General features: G+C 48.1%; 3 protein-coding genes across 3 annotated transcripts; 1 reads left to right on the plus strand and 2 right to left on the minus strand.

The window, feature by feature from the left end:
• Window positions 1–3,682: 3,682 nt before the first annotated feature.
• Window positions 3,683–5,788, minus strand: mettl6 (methyltransferase 6, methylcytidine). Its single transcript, XM_047034937.1, has 5 exons — window positions 5,057–5,788; window positions 4,729–4,863; window positions 4,472–4,642; window positions 4,120–4,261; window positions 3,683–4,024 (listed from the first exon to the last, which is right to left on the minus strand). Exons 1-5 carry the CDS (start codon window positions 5,360–5,362, stop codon window positions 3,870–3,872), a joined length of 909 nt encoding a protein of 302 aa, XP_046890893.1. The 5' UTR covers window positions 5,363–5,788; the 3' UTR covers window positions 3,683–3,869.
• A 63-nt stretch (window positions 5,789–5,851) lies between these two features.
• On the plus strand, window positions 5,852–9,344 carry eaf1 (ELL associated factor 1). The gene is made up of 6 exons (XM_047034951.1): window positions 5,852–6,093; window positions 6,358–6,452; window positions 6,535–6,671; window positions 6,791–6,963; window positions 7,294–7,527; window positions 7,994–9,344. Exons 1-6 carry the CDS (start codon window positions 5,991–5,993, stop codon window positions 8,041–8,043), a joined length of 792 nt encoding a protein of 263 aa, XP_046890907.1. The 5' UTR covers window positions 5,852–5,990; the 3' UTR covers window positions 8,044–9,344.
• A 26-nt stretch (window positions 9,345–9,370) lies between these two features.
• bmper (BMP binding endothelial regulator) lies at window positions 9,371–16,247 on the minus strand (the record flags this gene model as incomplete). The annotated part of the gene is made up of 9 exons (XM_047034926.1): window positions 9,371–10,679; window positions 11,011–11,141; window positions 11,393–11,738; window positions 12,440–12,787; window positions 13,001–13,046; window positions 15,184–15,288; window positions 15,407–15,541; window positions 15,719–15,828; window positions 16,127–16,247. Coding segments are annotated over 9 exons (1,524 nt in total), but the record flags the coding sequence as incomplete, so codon positions are not given.
• Between the last annotated feature and the right edge of the window lie 730 nt (window positions 16,248–16,977).

The raw sequence follows: 16,977 nt of genomic DNA on the forward strand, positions 1-16,977 counted from the left end.
TTTTTTTTGTAATGAAAACGATTGTCGTCTCGAGAGTTTAGGTATTTGAGGATAGCTTAAACTGTTTTATGTCTACTATATGATTTAAGTAATGGGGCTGCAATTTCTTGAAGTAACTTTTTGGAGATCGGAGTACTTCTAATCAAAAAGGCTGGATCTCCCTGGACAGTGGATCTGTTAACCTCCAAAGATTCATTCTTAAGACTTACTGACAGCCTATAGATTTCCATAAATGCAATACCACTGATACTCCAGTCCAAATACAGAGGACATCTCTTTGCAAAATGTCAGCATGTTCAGTCTGACACTGGGACTGGGGGTGATTTGTCTGAATAACAGGATATGTCTGACCTCTCCTCATGATAGAGTGAAAGAATATGAGATTTATAGCCGTACACACCCTTCCACCCAGCAACCAAATGGTACTGACCTCAGCCTGTGTTTGTGTGTGTGTGTAAGAGAGAGACAATATGACATTTTTGTTTTGAAAAAGGAAGGCTTTCCCTAGTAAAGAACATAGTTCAAGGAAGATGAATGACATGGTTCCATTCGTTAGGGCGTAGATCTTATAGTAGGCAGTGAATGGACATGTTTTGTCAAATGGGCATTGTGTTCTGTTCAAAAACAATACAGTATAGTAGATAATGCATATCTAGAAAGGTCTGCGCTGTGGGCGATAGAGACAGAAAGAGAGAGAGAGAGAGAGAGAGAGAGAGACAGAGAGAGAGAGAGAGAGAGAGAGAGAGAGAGAAGAGAGATGGCATGTTTGAAAGGGCAAAGAAAAGAAGGAAGTTGTTGAAGGAGGAAGGTGAGTGGGTTATTTACACTCTAAGCAAATCTTCTCATCAGTATTCAGCTACATAACAATATCACAGAAATGAGGGTTTCCCACCACAAAGCACTCAAACTGCCAACTGCACCTTTGTGCAGCTGGTCAAAACAACTCGAAGATTTCGAGAGAGAAGTGCCAAGTGTGATTTTGGTCAAACAACATTAGTTGAATAACACTCAGCCAATGTTTGATAATACTGAGTAAATGTTGTGTGACATTGAGCCGAGGAAACAGTGCTAGGCGCTGCAAAATGATTTACCCAGGGTCTTAAAGAAGACCCCTGTTACTGTCCAGTTCAGTGACAGAGGTGGACAGCCCAAAAGAGAGTGTGTGTGTGTGCGTGCGTGTGTGGTGGAAGGAACAGGGCGTGTGTATCCCTGCATCCCAGACATTGTCACTCTGATAGCTAAACGATTAGCACTGAATGATGAAGGCCTTGACTGGAAGGCCACCACAATCGCTTTCATTGGTCCATTTTTGTTCCTCTAAACCATGGGCAGGATGAGGAAGCAGAACAAGTTGTTTGTGTAAAGGACAATCAGTCTGTCCGTGCCTAATTGTTTTGGAGGTCCTCTTCAAAGTGGAAGTGCCTTTCTCAGTCCAATGTACTGTACATCTGATACTGGCAGAGACGTGTAACACACCTCTGCAACTGGACAATCTCAAATACTTGTGTGTTAAACAACAGGAAGTGAAGCCTGCAATAGACTAGCCAACACAGTATTTCCATGTAAATACCTTTTGAAGCAGGTGCTGTTCTTATGTACGTTTTGAGCTAAATGTATTTTTGTCACATTGTTTCCAATTGGTTCTGTTTTGTAGAACTTACGAAATAATCTTGAAAAGGCAACAAAAACCCCCCAGAGTGGCCGGTCTGTTAGACACAGGTGTCTACAGGCCAGGTTAAAAGGCGCTCATGGTATTTAACTGAAGGTCAACCCCGTGTTGGACCGCTGTGATGTGATCAGCTGCTGAACCTCACGCTCCAGGAGAGTAAAGACACGTGTCACTTCGGATGTCCCAAAGGTGGCGTGAGACCAAACCACACAGTCCTTTTCCTGTAAAGGGCAAACGTGAGGACCCTCTCTCACACGGCCACATGTGTGACACAACGCCAAAAAAGGAGCGCCACACAAAAATCCCATTGGCAGACATCTAACAAACCACAGCATGCTTTGGAAGGACACACTGCTAGGGAGTGTCTCTAAAGGTCACATGTGGGTACAAGGTTGCAGGTGGGTAGCTAGGATCTATGCAAATGCCAAATTCTGCTAATGTGGGGGTACAAAGTGTGGTTTTTGTTTTACAGAATGACATAAAATGCATTCATGGAATTATCCGAATTATCTTTTGAAACCATTTAACTACCTAATTATCCATGAAATACCCCTAAGGGCAGAAAAAAGACAATGTGGAATGCAGTTGGTCGTCATTTATTTATTAGCAATGACAAAAAAAACAATTTCAATGAAAAAATAGTGGTTGGGCAAGCATAGTCCAGCTGAAAATATACCTTCAACTGTCTCTGACTTTGTAGTGCTGTTTCTTAACCCATGTGACGGCCTTAGATTCAAACTAGTCAGAGTCACTGTCAGAGTCACTGTCAGAATCCCACTTCCAGTATCTCTGTCTCTTCAAGAAAGTGCTCTCTGTTTGGTCCTCCACCCTGTTCCTCGTCCTGGAAGACCTCTGTCCAGATGTTCCGGGTCTGGGACTAGGGGACCTCCGTCTGTCTCCCGCCCACTGCTCTGAATCACTGTCCTCCAGCCAGGGTCTCTTCCCTCGGGTGTTCCCCAGGGGCCTGCCACCTCTCCTTCTGCTGTCAGGGTCACTGAAGGCCTCGGTGGAGCTCATCTTCCTCACCACCTCTCTCTCCAGCCGCTGCCCAGTCAGTGGCTCCTGATTGGTGGGAGCGTGAGGCGGGGAGGCGGGTCTCAGGTCGATGACACCCCCCCATGGCTCCTCTCTCCTGCCTGAAGAGCCTCCCACATCCCCCACCACCTCCTCCATGACTATTATCTCCCCCCCTCCACCCAGGAGGGGTCTCAGGTCTGGCTGATCATCCAGCAGGTCCGAATGTGGAGGAGGGATGGGCGCGTGGTTCACGTCTCCGTAGCCCCCACGGTCACGTCCTTCACCAGCACCAGGGGGCTCCTCATCCTCCTCATCATCATCACTGTGGATGATCCAGATGACCTCAGCTACTCCGTCACCCCCACCTGTTAGAACAACATACTGTGGAGGGAGCCAGCCTGAAGAAATGTCCTTGATTATATGCTGCACTTACAATATGCAATGTTTGTATGGCGCTTTTGATCAAAGCGTCTCTCTTCCAATAAGCAATCATTTTCATATCAAATGAAGCCCACTTTTAATTTGATATTGTATAATATAGTATTATGTAATTGTATACTCACCAGGGTTATTGAGCCTTCTGTTTCTATTTGTGGGGTTCATGTATGTGCTGATCCCAAAAAGTATATTCCTACTTGAGGGCTCTACAATTTGAGTCTAATGTCTGTTAGTTAGAACTGCATCTCACTTTGAATTAGTTTAGTCAAAGAACTTGTGCTTCTATACTCTTTGGTTTAGTCATGTTAATGGTTTGTGACATCAAACATGATGATGCATCTGTGTGTCAGGGTTCCCATGACAGCAGGGGGAGAAATGTATTTTAGATCACAGAATGTTGATAAATGGCTGTGCTACCACCCTGTGGTAAAATATGGAATTGTTAACAAAATGATCAACATTGAATAATGTGCTTTTGTAGGAAGCCTCAGTAGTATGACTTTAAAATAATAAAAAATGAAAGAATACAAAATTAAAGAATATCAAACCTCTTTACTATGGAAATTTGTTAAGGCTATGCCAGTTTAATAATATAAAAACAATACTAAAACACTGAATTGCACTAAAACATTTTTTTTTACATTGAAATAAAGTTGCATTTCAGTTAGTTTGCTCCTGTCAGTTAAGTTTTTCAATGTAAATAAAATAATTAATTTGGGTGTATTGGTTGTTGGGCTAGGCTCCGTCAGGAGGTCTGTGATTGGTCCAGCTTTCTAAACTTGCTCTGAAGGAACACCCGTGGAACGCACAGCCCTTCTTTCTTGTTGACGGTCTCTCTTAGTACGTAGTCATTAGCGAGGGTCTGGAACCCCACCCCCTCAAACAGCTCAGCCAGGAGCTCTGAAAGAAAGGCAACCGGTGAGAACAGGAAGCGAGAGAAAAAGATAACACAACAGAGAGAGACATAGGTACACGTTGGCTGGGTAACTCCCCACCTTTGGAGAAGAAGTAAGACCTGGTGCCATCTTGCCGTACGTAGAAGTTCTGGCCCAGTTTGTTGCCAGCCTTAAACCTCAGCATGGCATGGTCGTACAAGCCGTAGTCCCTGAAGAGTACGACGCCTCCAGGTTTCAGCACCTGGAAGAGAAGCCCGTACTCTAGACTGTCATAAAACCACCATCGCTCATCAAGGGGTAGCTGTGTACAGGTTGAGAAGCACAGAGCTTTTTTCATTGTTAATTGTGTCTGCTAAATGGTAGCACAGATTGTTCATCGAAATAAGGGCTACATGATACCCTTTTGATGGCAACCAAATGGTGTTCATGGGATTCCTGGTTCGTCTCTCACCCTGTGGATGTTCACCAGGGCCTGCTGCATCTTGTCTGGATGGATGGCTGAGAGGACGAAGATGAGCGTGGCCACGTCCACGCTGCCCTCTGGTATACTCCCTCTCAAATCGTCATTGGTCAGGTCACACTGGAACGCGCTGCAACGCTCAGGGCAGTACAGAGGGTTTTGCTGGGGAAAGAGAAAACATGCTCTAAAACCTTGATTGAGCATTTGCCAATACTGTTGGAACGGGATTTGAAGCAGTCTCTCCTCACCTTGACAAAGTCAACAGCCCGTGGAGAGAAGTCGCAGGCGTAAACAAAGATGTTGAGGTCGTTTTCCAGGAGGGGGAAGATGCAGTTACCCACGCCACAACCAGCCTCAAACAGAACCAGCTTCTGGGACTCAAACTGCAAGAGGAAGGGAGCAGCCAAGAGGAGTCTGTATTTCATTTACATACTTGGATACACTGTGACCTTAAAGACTGATATAAAATCTCATATACTGCTAGTCTGTTATAAAATGTAATTTTACAGAGTGCTTTAGCAAGCGTACTGTAACGGACCGAACCAAGTTAATTATGAGGAAGAGGGTGTCCTTTACCTCTCGGCATTCCTTTAGTTCTTCAAATTCTCTGGTAGTCCAGTGTCTATCCTTGAAAAAGTTTGTTGTGTTTCTTTTGTAGAACAAGTCCCAGTTTTTCTGGGCTTCCTTTTCCAACTTCATCTGCTTGAAGTCAGACACCAAGATCTGGTCTCCTGACAATTTTTCCATCTCCTCCTCCGTCAAAGTTCTAGCAGCGAAGGTTTTGGTTTGTCCCGGAGGACTGCAACAAGTACTACACTGTCCATCTTTAGATATTTCGAAAGGAGGTAAAACAGTCTTGGCGTCCTGTTGTAGTTCTGCCATGCCTTTATAAACTACAGGAACACATTTAAGGTGCGTTTACATTGCTAGCCTGGAACTACTTTGTCTTGCAAGCGATCAAACCGTCGTACATTTCTTAGACCCGTTGTTCAGATACAATTTACGTTCATAGTTCTTACCATCAAGTGAAACTGAACCCAAATGGAATGGTAATACAAAATAAATCTTTTATTTCCAGAAAGAATCTTGAAATTCAGAAACTCGTGAAACTTGTTGTCCGTAAGTGTTAGTCTTCCGTGTTGTGACACATCTCGTTTTTTATTAGTCCTATCTCTTAAGGATGAAGTTTAAAAACTCGTTAACCAGTAATATAGTGATAAATTACGGTAAAAACTCAAGAAAACTCAATTATAATTTATCACATGTAAGTCCTATTTGGTTTGCCCCATCTACACGAACTATCAACAAGGTTCCGTACAGTAGATCCTAACGGTAATATTTCATAGCTGGGACAAAACAGGAAAAGGAGGGGCCATGAATGGCTTGTTTTGCTAATGTTTATCTGCGACGTATCTCGTAAGAGAGACACACATTACCCATAGCTGTGGCCTCAATTGAAATTATTTTCATACTGTATCTTTTACCATTTTGATAAATGTAAAACGGAGTCATGAATGGGAGTACAAATCCGCTCTTGGACAAAGAGGAGCATGTATTGAAGCTCGGGGAGAGCTTTGAGAAGAGGCCAAAGTCATCATTTCACACGATAAGATGTACGGAGAGTTCTTATGTTAATATAAACATACATACAGTGATAGCTTTAGCTACTAAGTAGTTACTACACTGTGTTAAAATAAACCAGAGACGTTAGCTTGCTAACTAGCTAACCCTACATTTAGCTACTAGTAGCTTAGGTTCGCTCTATATATATCGAGCTAATTAGTTGAGCCAGCTTAAGGTCATTTAAGTCACGGTGTGCACTAAAGATAGGCCTACATAGGCTATTGTCATTATCCTTGTCTCCTTCTTATTTCCAGATGATTTCAAACCAGCCTCCATTGACACGAGTTGCGAGGGAGAGTTACAAGTCGGCAAAGGGGATGAAGTTACCATCACGTTACCTCACATTCCAGTAAGAAGAACTTGATTATGTTACTGTTTTCCTGCTGTGACCTGTTCAGAATTCCAATTGTATCATTTTGTCATGTCTTCAGGGCTCCACGCCACCAATGACAGTGTTCAAAGGGAACAAGCGGCCATATCAGAAAGACTGCGTTCTAATCATCAACCATGACACTGGAGAGTTTATGCTGGAGAAACTCAGCAGCAGTATCCAGGTCAAGAAAACCAGGTGAGGGTTCAAAGGTTACCATTCAAATATACAGAACACAGACCAAATTAAGTGGGGACATTTTAATATTTTCTCCAATTGTACTTTAAATCATCTCCATGTGACGTTCTCCATCACAGAGCTGAGGGTAGCAGTAAGATTCAGGCCAGGATTGAGCAGCAGTCTGTACGGGCCAGCCAGCCCCCTTCCCAGTTCCGCGCTCCCACCAAGCCCGGCACGGGGACCAAGACCTCCCCCTCCCCCTCGAAGGACAACCCCTCTCCTGAACCCCAGCTGGATGACATCAAAAGAGGTGAGCCCCCCCCCCCCCCCCCCCCCCCCCCTGCATTTGCCCCCCTCTGACTCTCTGCTGCCCCCCTCTGACTCTCTGCTGCCCCCCTCTGACTCTCTGCTGCCCCCCTCTGACTCTGCTGCCCCCCTCTGACTCTGCTTCCCCACTCTGACTCTCTGCCCCCCTCTGACTCTCTGCTGCCCCCCTCTGACTCTGCTTCCCCACTCTGACTCTCTGCCCCCCTCTGACTCTCTGCTGCCCCCCCTGACTCTGCTACCCCCCTCTGACTCTCTGCCCCCCTCTGACTCTCTGTTACCCCCTCTGACTCTCTGCTGCCCCCTGCTGGCGTAGAGCTGCGTGCTGAGGTGGAGGTGATCGAGCAGATGAGCAGCAGCGGCAGCAGCTCCTCAGGCTCGGCCAGCGTCTCGGCCAGCGGCGACGACTCCTCCAGCAGCGACGGCGAGCACGACGCCCCGCCACCCCCCGGGGCCCCGCCGCTGCCCCAGCCCTCCCCCAACCGGCCCCCCACGGCCAACGGGGGGGTGGACAGGCAGCAAGGCAGCAACCAGCTGTTGAACACACTCAGTGAGTAATCTTAGGGGCTCTGGGAACAGGTAGCAATCTCCAGTGGGAACCTAGTTGGAACTGTATAAAACGGCTTGTTAGCATCATGTATGGTCTTCCAATAATGGTCTTTGACACTGGATCCTCAGGGCCCATTGTCCTGCATGTTCTAGATCAGCCTGTCTCAACTCTGGTCCTCAGGGCCCACTGTCCTGCATGTGTTAAATGTTTGCCTGCTCTAACACACCTGATTCTAATGAATGGGTTTTATCAGGCTTCTGCTGAGCTTGATAATGACCGTTAGAATCCGGTGTGTTGGAGCAGGGAAACATCTCAAACCTGCTGGTCAGGGGGTCCCTGAGGACCGGGGTTGAAAACCAGTGCTCTAAAAATCCATACACGTGAACATAGGCCTAGGTCCTCATAGAAAAACCGCCATTGAATGAATGGAAAAGTGACACGCTTGCGTGTGTGTGTGTCCACTCAGGGAACGACCTGCAGCTCAGTGAGTCAGGCAGCGACAGCGACGACGACTGAGGGGTCCTCGCTGCTGAGTTGTTGCCCCCCCCCCCTTGCTGGGTCTTCCCTCGTCTACCTCTCACCTTCACATCGCTCTCTGTCTCTCTTTTTCTCTCTCTGCCTGCTTCCTTCATTTTGTTGCCATGGTAACTGACTGGACTTGTAAAGCGCTGCCTGTTTTTAGTGTTTGTTTTTTTTTATATCTCCCAAAAGTTTGAAATTTGAAAGAGTGTATTTTTTATTAGCTGTATATGTTGTTTTGTATCTCAAACTTCTTTTTCCACAATGGCAACTTCGAAAAGTATATAGATGTGTATGTATATAAAAAAGATATGAATGCATAATACATATTTTCTGTACCTAGACCTCCTAGTTTGGAGGGGCTTAATTTAAATATCACTCCCATCCTCCCCTGCAGTCATGTTTTTTCATGTTTTTATGGTCAGTCTTTCAATGTTAAAAGACTCTCACAGAAATACGATATAAAGTATTAATGTAGCATCAGATGAATAATTTCCACAATTTAGCTCAAATGTTTTTTTTTGTTTGTTTTTTTACGATGGATGAACCTGCCAGTGTTGATGAATCAGTTCATTGAGCTATACCATCTAATTATTTGAGCCCAAAGACATGGCATTTTATGATTTGTACGGCTGACTAACATCAATCCACTCCAGTATAATCCAACGTCACACTTCTTAGCAGGTCAGAGGGACTGTGCTTAGTCAGAGACCCAGAGCCCTTCATCCTGCTCTGTTAGTTTCTCAGTTTCTGCCCTGCTCCTCCAGCTACTAGGGTTGGAGGTCATATTACTGGATACAGTTCATCACCCTTTAACGATACGATCCCAAACAAAATACTGTAGGTTTTTCTTACCTCTGTTGTTGGCAATCCGTCATACAGTCTTTTGTAAGTTGCTACATTATATTATTAATATAATATTTGAATGCAGTCAGCGTTAAAGTGCTACTTGGCAGCTGTATCCTTGCCCTAGTAGTGTGTGAGTGTGTGTGTGAGTGTGTGTGTGTGTGTGAGTGTGTGAGGTGGACTGAATTGGTGCTGTCAAGTCTGGATATCACTCCACACAGAGCTGTTTGATAGAATTTGCAGTGTTCAGTCTCTTGAGATACTTTCCTATTTAACAAAAGCAATCTGTGTTGTACTGAAGGTGTTTTAACCCTTTTGTTTACCACTCGTGTTACATCGGTGTTTGTGTTGCTGTTCATTTAGAAAGTATTTGAAGTGTGTCCATTTGTACCCATGGTAATGGGTTCATTTACCCATCCTTCCTGTGCGCAGAAACTTGTTACCGCCAAGAAAATAAATTCTGTCAATAACAAGACTCCTGAAAAAATATGGACTTGTCTTTTACTTTCATAAACACACGGAGGAGAAAAGTTAAACAGAAGTCAGATGGAAAGGATATATTGCTGGCCTTAAATAATTACTCACAAAGTCAAGTAAAATGTACGTCTTTAGGAAAACCTTCAGTTTGAGAATGAACACAACTACATAGAGCATCTTTTATAAATACAGTACTATTCCCTGCGATGGTGCAACCATGGAGTCACATTCGGGTGTTTCTCTTCAAACACATATACACAACAAATACATAAATAGCTTTTTTTTCCCTTTAAATCATTTATAACAAAAATTTAATTTATGATTCTGGCTCTTGCTACGACATCATTTGATCGATATATAAATTAACAATATCATCAGCAACAAAAAATAATACAAAAGCTGTTTGTCATACATGGTTTGTTAGTTAAGGTTTATAGTATAAAATAAACCAATGGGAGCTAGATCATGGGTCTGACTGGGTAAATGCAGGGGTAGGCGTCTCCCTCAGGTTGGCATGGTGTACTCGCTTGTACGTAATGCATCTGTGGAGCGTCACGGTTTTGAATGTTCTTCAATGTTCTCATATTCTGCTGCCAAGCGAGCGATGAGACCTTGTTTGTTCAGCTGAGAGGCCAAACTCTTTTCTCGAGGGTCCGTGACAGGCTAGTTGGATGTCTCTGATGGGTCCGGAACAAAAGGACTTCCCTTTTGACTCGTAGGGGGAAGTTTTCCCTTCTAATCTCCATTTTCACTCTATAAGAGTATCGCCCCCCCCCCCCCCCCTAGTGGAAGCACACGGTACTGCTCTGGATTGCCCTCTAGTGGAATCTCTCAGAACTGTAGGAAATGTTCATTCAGCTGATTGGGAAGCTGAATAACCCAGTCTGCGATGGCCCACCTTAATCCACCTTCCTCAGAACAAACAGGGACCCACCTGAACCACCTGTCCACTGAGATTCAGTCCAGTCTGGTCCTCCACCACCCCCACCTCCCCCAAAACCCTGGTCACCCCACCTGACTGGTCACAGACCCCCTGAGTACCTGGCAGCATCGGCCCCTTCCCGGTCCAGGTTTGACCCCTGTCCAGAGACCCGCCTGGCCCCCCTCCTCACCCCAGGGCCACCGGGGTCACCGTCCGGGGCAGGCTGTGGGCTTGATGCAGCGTCCCTGGAACAGGACCAGGTTGGCGGGGCAGTGGCAGCCGGCCACGCAGGGCCTGTGGCAGGGCCCGATCTCGTTCCAGTTGTCGCAGGTCTTGGTGCAGCCGGGGCCGCACGTGTTGTAGACGGCACCGTGTTTACACTGAGTGGCTAAGGAGGGGGAGGGGGGGAGGCAGTTTAAGTTCACTTGAAGGTTGATTTTGATATTGACTGTTTGGTTCTAGAAGGGTTACATTCCATTCACTGACGTTGTGCGCTCTCATTTAATCAGTCAGCCTGTTAGGATGTTTTGCGTGTACTTTATTGCACTCGACAAAGTCAATACATGATATCGATACTTTGTACCGCGTCCATATTGAATCGGCCTCTTAAATTGCTACTCACAGCCGCTTGACATTAGCACACCCTCAGTGGAGTGCAGGGCTTGGTTGTGCCTGTGAAGAGTGGAGCCCTGTGATTGGCCGCGTGCGCTGTCACTCACCCATGCAGGCGGCGTCGGGCTTCCAGAGGACGGGGGCTCCCTCCCTCTCGCAGGCGCGGCTGTACGCTAGGAAGGACTCACAGTAGCAGTTCTTATGGACCGGACACTCACACATGTCTGTCACACACGACCTGCACAGCAGAGGGAAGGGGAAGGGAGTGTCATTGACTGACAGTTGGAATCAAACTCTCATTGGTCACAGACTGAAATAGTTGAGGTGCCAATGCAACAAAAAAAAACATGACTGTAACACATGCACACGTCAACACTACAGATGTATCACACTACGTCGACTCAATGTCCTGACACACCGGAGGACAAGTTGCGGCTGCGACGGCTGAATCCGACTTCAGCGGGCTCGTGCGAGGTGAGCTCCACTGACCTGTAGATGGGGCTGAAGTCAACCACACGATGACACTTCTGAAACTCCCACGACTTGAGCTTCTGGCACTCTCTGTGGGCGCGGAACTTGACCTTGACGCTGCCGGGACAGAGGAAGGAGGCGGGCCTGCGGGTGGCGTGCTGCTGGTGGGCGCACACCTCGTTGGCCTCCACCCGCCACGATTCGGCAAACTCGTCCACGTCGAACTTGAAGAGGCCGTCGCCGCCCACGGTGTCGTCGCGCCGCTGCCCGTTGTAGTTGCCGCAGAGGCCGCAGAGGCGCCCGCGCAGGTGGGGCGCGGCCACCACCTCCACGAAGCTGTCGCCGTCCCACGTGATCTCCAGACCTGGGGGCGGGGGTAGAAGACACACTTTGACGTTCTGTTCCGTCTCAGGAAACGGGTTGTTTCCTGCTATAATTTATTTAAGCAATAAGCCCCAAGAGGCTGTGGGTTTACGCTGATTTTAGAACAGGTGAGGGGAGTTGTTAGGCACGACGCAAAGCGGAGTGCCGAAAACCTTCTACCTGTTCTGAAATCAGCGTAAACCACGGACTCGCGGGGCTAATTGCTTTTCTAAAACTGTTACTATAAATATTTGATATCGTTTCATCAATAAAAACAATTAGAAACGAAATAGTTTAATAATAAATCGTCATTCTTCCGCTACTACAAAGTATAGTTCCTACATAAATCGTTGCCACGCAACAGCCAGATGGACATCTTTGCTGTCTTTTTCAATTTGAAATATTCGATGCGCAGTAACATGGAATGTTAAAGAATGTTATGAGGACAACCTGTGAGGTTATGCTGGATTTTACAACAGCATGGAATGCGATAGAGCCAATCACAATCAGGGATGGGAACAACCAGTTTTACAATTTTTTTGGGGGGGGACCACAGAGCGTGGTCATCCGAGAACATTCCAGGGATGCGCATGAAACGTGCATTTTCAAAACGTGCGTTGCGTTCGACGTAGCTTCTGATTGGGTTTTGACAACAGGGAGCCGCCCCCCCCCCCCCTCCCTCCTCATTGTCCTCCTCCTCACCTGCGATGGTGGTGAGCTTGAGCAGGTAGCCGTCCAGGTCGATGTGGACTCCGGGCCCGTGGTAAGGCAGGGCGATCCTGGTCCCGTTGCGGCGCACCGTCAGGTGCTGGTGCAGGCTGAGGCTGAGCGCGCCCAGACGCAGCTCCACAGACTGGGTCCAGGAGAAGGAGCGCGTGCGCCTGGCGTCGTTCTTCACCAGCACCGAGAAGCCCGGCTCCCCCCCCGCTCCGCCCGGCGGGCCGCCGCAGTCGCGCGTGAGCACGTACTGGCAGGTGCCCTGGAAGTTGAACGTGCGCCCGTCGAAGGTGTTGTAGTGGGGGTCGCCGAACACGGTGCATACGCCTGGCTCTGGGGGAGGAGGGGGACGGGGGGGTAGAGGGAGAGGAGGAGGAGGAGAGGAGTCAGGAACGACGGAGGGTTTTCGTTCCCCCGAAGTTGCCGCTGTAGGCGTTTGCTGGAGGTCGCAATGGCGGCGGTAGCCACATTAAGACATGCACGGTGCAAACTGACCAGGGGGCTTTTTGGCCAGAGGTGAGATGAAGAGGTGCATAACTTACTCACTTTCAGTGCATACCGGACAACAGCCAGTCCTGTTCAGGATCTTATTCTGAAGGAGGGGGCACACATACAGGGTTAGACAGTCAGAGGCTGGCCACGACTTCCTGCTGAGTCAGTAAAAGACAGGGGTGAACAGAGAGAGACTATGTGGGCTCTACAAAACAGCTGCTTCTTGGTTGGATTGAAGACATGGAGAAATTGAGGCTCCAAACACACAGAGTCATTTGGGGACAAGAGAGACATTGATACTCCACCATGTAGGAAGACAATTGTTGCTCTCCACCTGTGGAACAGGAAACTTCAAGTGTGTGGGTATGTCTGTGTTTGTGTGTGTGTGTGTGTGTCTGGGTGGGTGGGGAGTGTTTCAGCTTCCCTCAGAAGTGCACATCAGAAGACAACCACAGCGCAAACACACAGAAGCCTCTTCCCTTTGCCCTAGGGGGGTCCACACAAACACACACAAACACACACAAACACACACACACCGTGGTTTCCCGACCCCCACCAGAAAAAACACTAAAGGGGTGCTCGCCTCTTTGAAGAGCTTCTCTTTGACAGACTAGAGAGATTGGCTTTCAAGGTTTAAATATAGGGCCGCCCTTCTTCCCTGTCAGTCACACGTCACACACACACAGGCTGGTCTGGAGACACACTGTCTCCACCGAGAGCATCCAGGCACAACCGCACCGCGGCCACACTGGGACCGAACACCAGGGGAACGCGACACACTTCCTGGGTCGTCAAGGCAATGGGGGAACCCTCTGGGCGTCACCGCAGGACAGGTGACCACACGTGGCCCAGATACGACCGTAGGAAACACAGGTGACCGCAGCGGTTCCACTTCACATTGATGTGTGTACCCACTGTGTACCCACTTTATGTACTGAATGAAGAGACTGATGAATGATTTGGCTACGGAGCCATTAAACAGGTGACGACACCACAGCCACTTGTGGTTGGATGTCCCAAGGAAACTGTGCTCAATGGACCTTTATCACTGTGCCATGTTCCATGACTGATTGACCTTTACACAACCATGGGACAGAAAACAGTTCCATAACCATAAAACTGTACTAAAGCAAAACAGACATTTTACAACCATGTAAAGACGAAAGCAGAGCAACCATAAGATTCATTAATTGAGCGCCATCGAATTGGGGGAGATGGTTCACGCGGTTTTTAGTGATTAGTAACCATGACTTGACCATTGTCGACAACTATTTCCTGTAACCAAGACGATGATGTGACCCTCATACCATGAAGCTCCACGGAACTCCAGACGTCCAAAGGAAATAGGTTGCTAAGGAAACAACACCGACTGTGCGGGCACAGTGGCTGGCAACCGCTGAGTGACCACCCAACAGGTGAGGTCAGTAAACCGCCGTAACCGTGTGAACGCTGAGCTAGCTCTGACAGCGCGATGACTAACCGACTGACCGCTCACGCACGGAATGTGGGGAATCCACTTCATCACTCTCACGAGGGGGTGACCTCGACCCAACCTCCCGACAGGTGACCGCAACGTGAACCTGTCTCATCTTGGACCGTTACTCAACCTCTCTGACAGCTCGCGCTGCTGTTGTTGTAGCATCTCCGAGAAGGGGAACAGGGGCCGAGGCGGTCGCTAGAGGTAAAATAGATCCCAGGCAGGTGAATCGGTTCTCTACGCGCCGCTTCACCCCGTAAATCAGTACGCCACCACAGGGCCTGCTGTGGGAAAGCCAACCGTGTCATGCGCGTGGAAAATCGGAAGATGTTAGTTACAGGGGTAACTTGCTCTCCCCCCTCTGAAAGGGGGAAGAGCGGGGGGACGAGGTGGAGGGGGGACGAGGTGGAGGGTATGAATGACTGGGAGAGGTGGAGGGGGGGGGGGGGTGGAGGGTATGAATGACTGGGAGAGGTGGAGGTGAAGTGCTGTTATGACTCGACTGTGTGAAAGTGACTACAGACACCTTCCCACACACACAGGAGACGTTGTCTGCCGCCTGGTAAAGATGATTGACAGTGGGACGGAATCTTGGTTTCCTTCTGCCGACAGCTCAACGCCATATCGCACAAACTACTCGCCCAAATGTTAGCGCAAATAACGTTGGCCGCTACTACCACAAAGGTGTTGATACTTGTGACGTATTCTGTGGACGCTGCATAGACTTCGCCCGTGATTGGACCCCTCGTGTGTCACTCACCGAGGGGCAGCTGGTGATTGGCACACACTTCTTTGGCTGGCACTCGATGTTCCCCTTGACGCAGGCGCACAGGGTGCAGTTGACAGACGACCACATGTCCCCCTCCTAGGACACAGAGATGCACCCGTCAATCAACCCCTCAACCAATCAACCAATCAACCCGATAACCAATAAGCCAATCAATCAAGCTATCAACCCAGAGGGGCCAGATCAGAACTCTCACCCTGTAAATCTTGTTCCTGACACGGCAGTATTTCACCTCCTCCACCTTAATGTAGGACAAACACTCCTCGCAGCACTGGTCACCACGGCAACTTCCCGGCCGTGAGCAGTGCTTCCTGCACACTACTGTGGAATCCTGGGATAGAGGAGGAATAAAAGAGTAATAAGGCTATAGGATGCAGGGAGAGTAACATCATTGAGGGAACGTTGACTGGAAATGCAAGACCCACAATGCAATTCTTTTCTACACTGAAGCCTAACAGTGAAGTGAAGCCATTTTCATAACATGCGGGCGCCTCTGTAAGGGCCTTACTTTGCAGGTGCAGGTGGTGCAGTTGTCGTGTTTGAAGGCCGTGCTGTTGTCATAGACCTCACTGTGGAACAGACAGCTCCCCAGGGACAGGTCGAATACCTTCCTCTGACCTGACATGGGGGAGGGGGGTGGGGGTACAGGGGTACAGAGGACAGGGGGAGAGAAAGAGGGGTAGAGAGAAAGAGAGAAAGAGAGAAAGAGAGAGAGAGAAGGCAGGGGAAATTACAGTAGTGAATTTGTATATTTGAGTCAGGTCAATTGATTGTTTCATTATACCCATTGGTATTCGCAAGAAATGGATTGCTATTAAAAGCTAGTAGACATATTATTCATATGTATTCAACAAAACAGCTGACACAGTCACACATTAAAGGATTTTAAACCGTTCTGTGTAGTGAGAGTTCTTACCAAGACACTTGGGGCAGCACTGTCCAGCTGGAATGTGGCTCAGGTGGGCGGGGCAGGACAGGACAGGACACGCCTCCTTGATGCACAGGGTCCGCCCTCCCTGAAACGCACACACAATAAACGTTTAACCACACATGGTCAAATCATAAGACAACAAATCTATACGCAGTAAAAGACCACCCAGTGACAAACCATGCACACTTTTTTTGTCCAGAATGAAAAAACTAGAGAAGTATTCATATTTAGGATCATTCCAAACTCAGTCAGTCTATCAGTTTGTGTTGGCCTCTCTGCACCTGTGAAATCTCACTTCAGCCCTTCAGTGTCTAGAACAGTCTTCCACACAGACAACCAGGGCACGCCCCTGTATCCCAAAGAGCTCCTCCCATCACCACAGCCAGCCGGCTAGGTGTGAATGTGTTAATGACTTCAAAGTGTTAATAGACTTACCTCTGGTGTTTGTTTACAAAAGAGGGAGGGGGGGAAGGGAGGGGGGGGGGGGGGGAGGGAGGGAGGGAGGGAGGGAGGGAGGGAGGGAGGGAGGGAGGGAGGGAGGGGAAAGGCAGTCACCACCACCAGGGTTTAGAGGGTCGCAGTGGGACTTAAACACAGACACACTTGGACCAATAAAAAGTCTGGTCGCACAGAGCAACGCATTTTCTGTTTCACACACATGTAGACCAGGCACACAGGTGCAAGACACACACACACGGAAACACACACACACGCACAGCTGCAAACAAACACCCACACACAGACACATCAGCTCAGTGATTAAATACACATCCAATCAGCTGTGTGTGACTGTTGGCCCGGAAAAAGGACGTCTGATTGGACGGCGTGCAGGAAGT

Source organism: Hypomesus transpacificus, chromosome 2 (genome assembly GCF_021917145.1).
Source record: "Hypomesus transpacificus isolate Combined female chromosome 2, fHypTra1, whole genome shotgun sequence".
Classification (NCBI taxonomy): Eukaryota; Metazoa; Chordata; class Actinopteri; order Osmeriformes; family Osmeridae; genus Hypomesus; species Hypomesus transpacificus.

Excerpts from the sequence above, each read along its gene's own strand:
- eaf1 (XM_047034951.1), top strand. The coding sequence starts at position 5,991 with ATGAATGGGAGTACAAATCCGCTCTTGGACAAAGAGGAGCATGTATTG. Across the intron at positions 6,094-6,357 it reads ATCATTTCACACGATAAGAT|ATGATTTCAAACCAGCCTCC; the intron begins GTACGGAGAGTT and ends TCTTATTTCCAG. Across the intron at positions 7,528-7,993 it reads CCAGCTGTTGAACACACTCA|GGAACGACCTGCAGCTCAGT; the intron begins GTGAGTAATCTT and ends GTGTCCACTCAG.
- mettl6 (XM_047034937.1), bottom strand. The coding sequence starts at position 5,362 with ATGGCAGAACTACAACAGGACGCCAAGACTGTTTTACCTCCTTTCGAA. Across the intron at positions 4,864-5,056 it reads AACTAAAGGAATGCCGAGAG|TTTGAGTCCCAGAAGCTGGT; the intron begins GTAAAGGACACC and ends TTCCTCTTGCAG. Across the intron at positions 4,025-4,119 it reads GTCTTACTTCTTCTCCAAAG|AGCTCCTGGCTGAGCTGTTT; the intron begins GTGGGGAGTTAC and ends CCTTTCTTTCAG.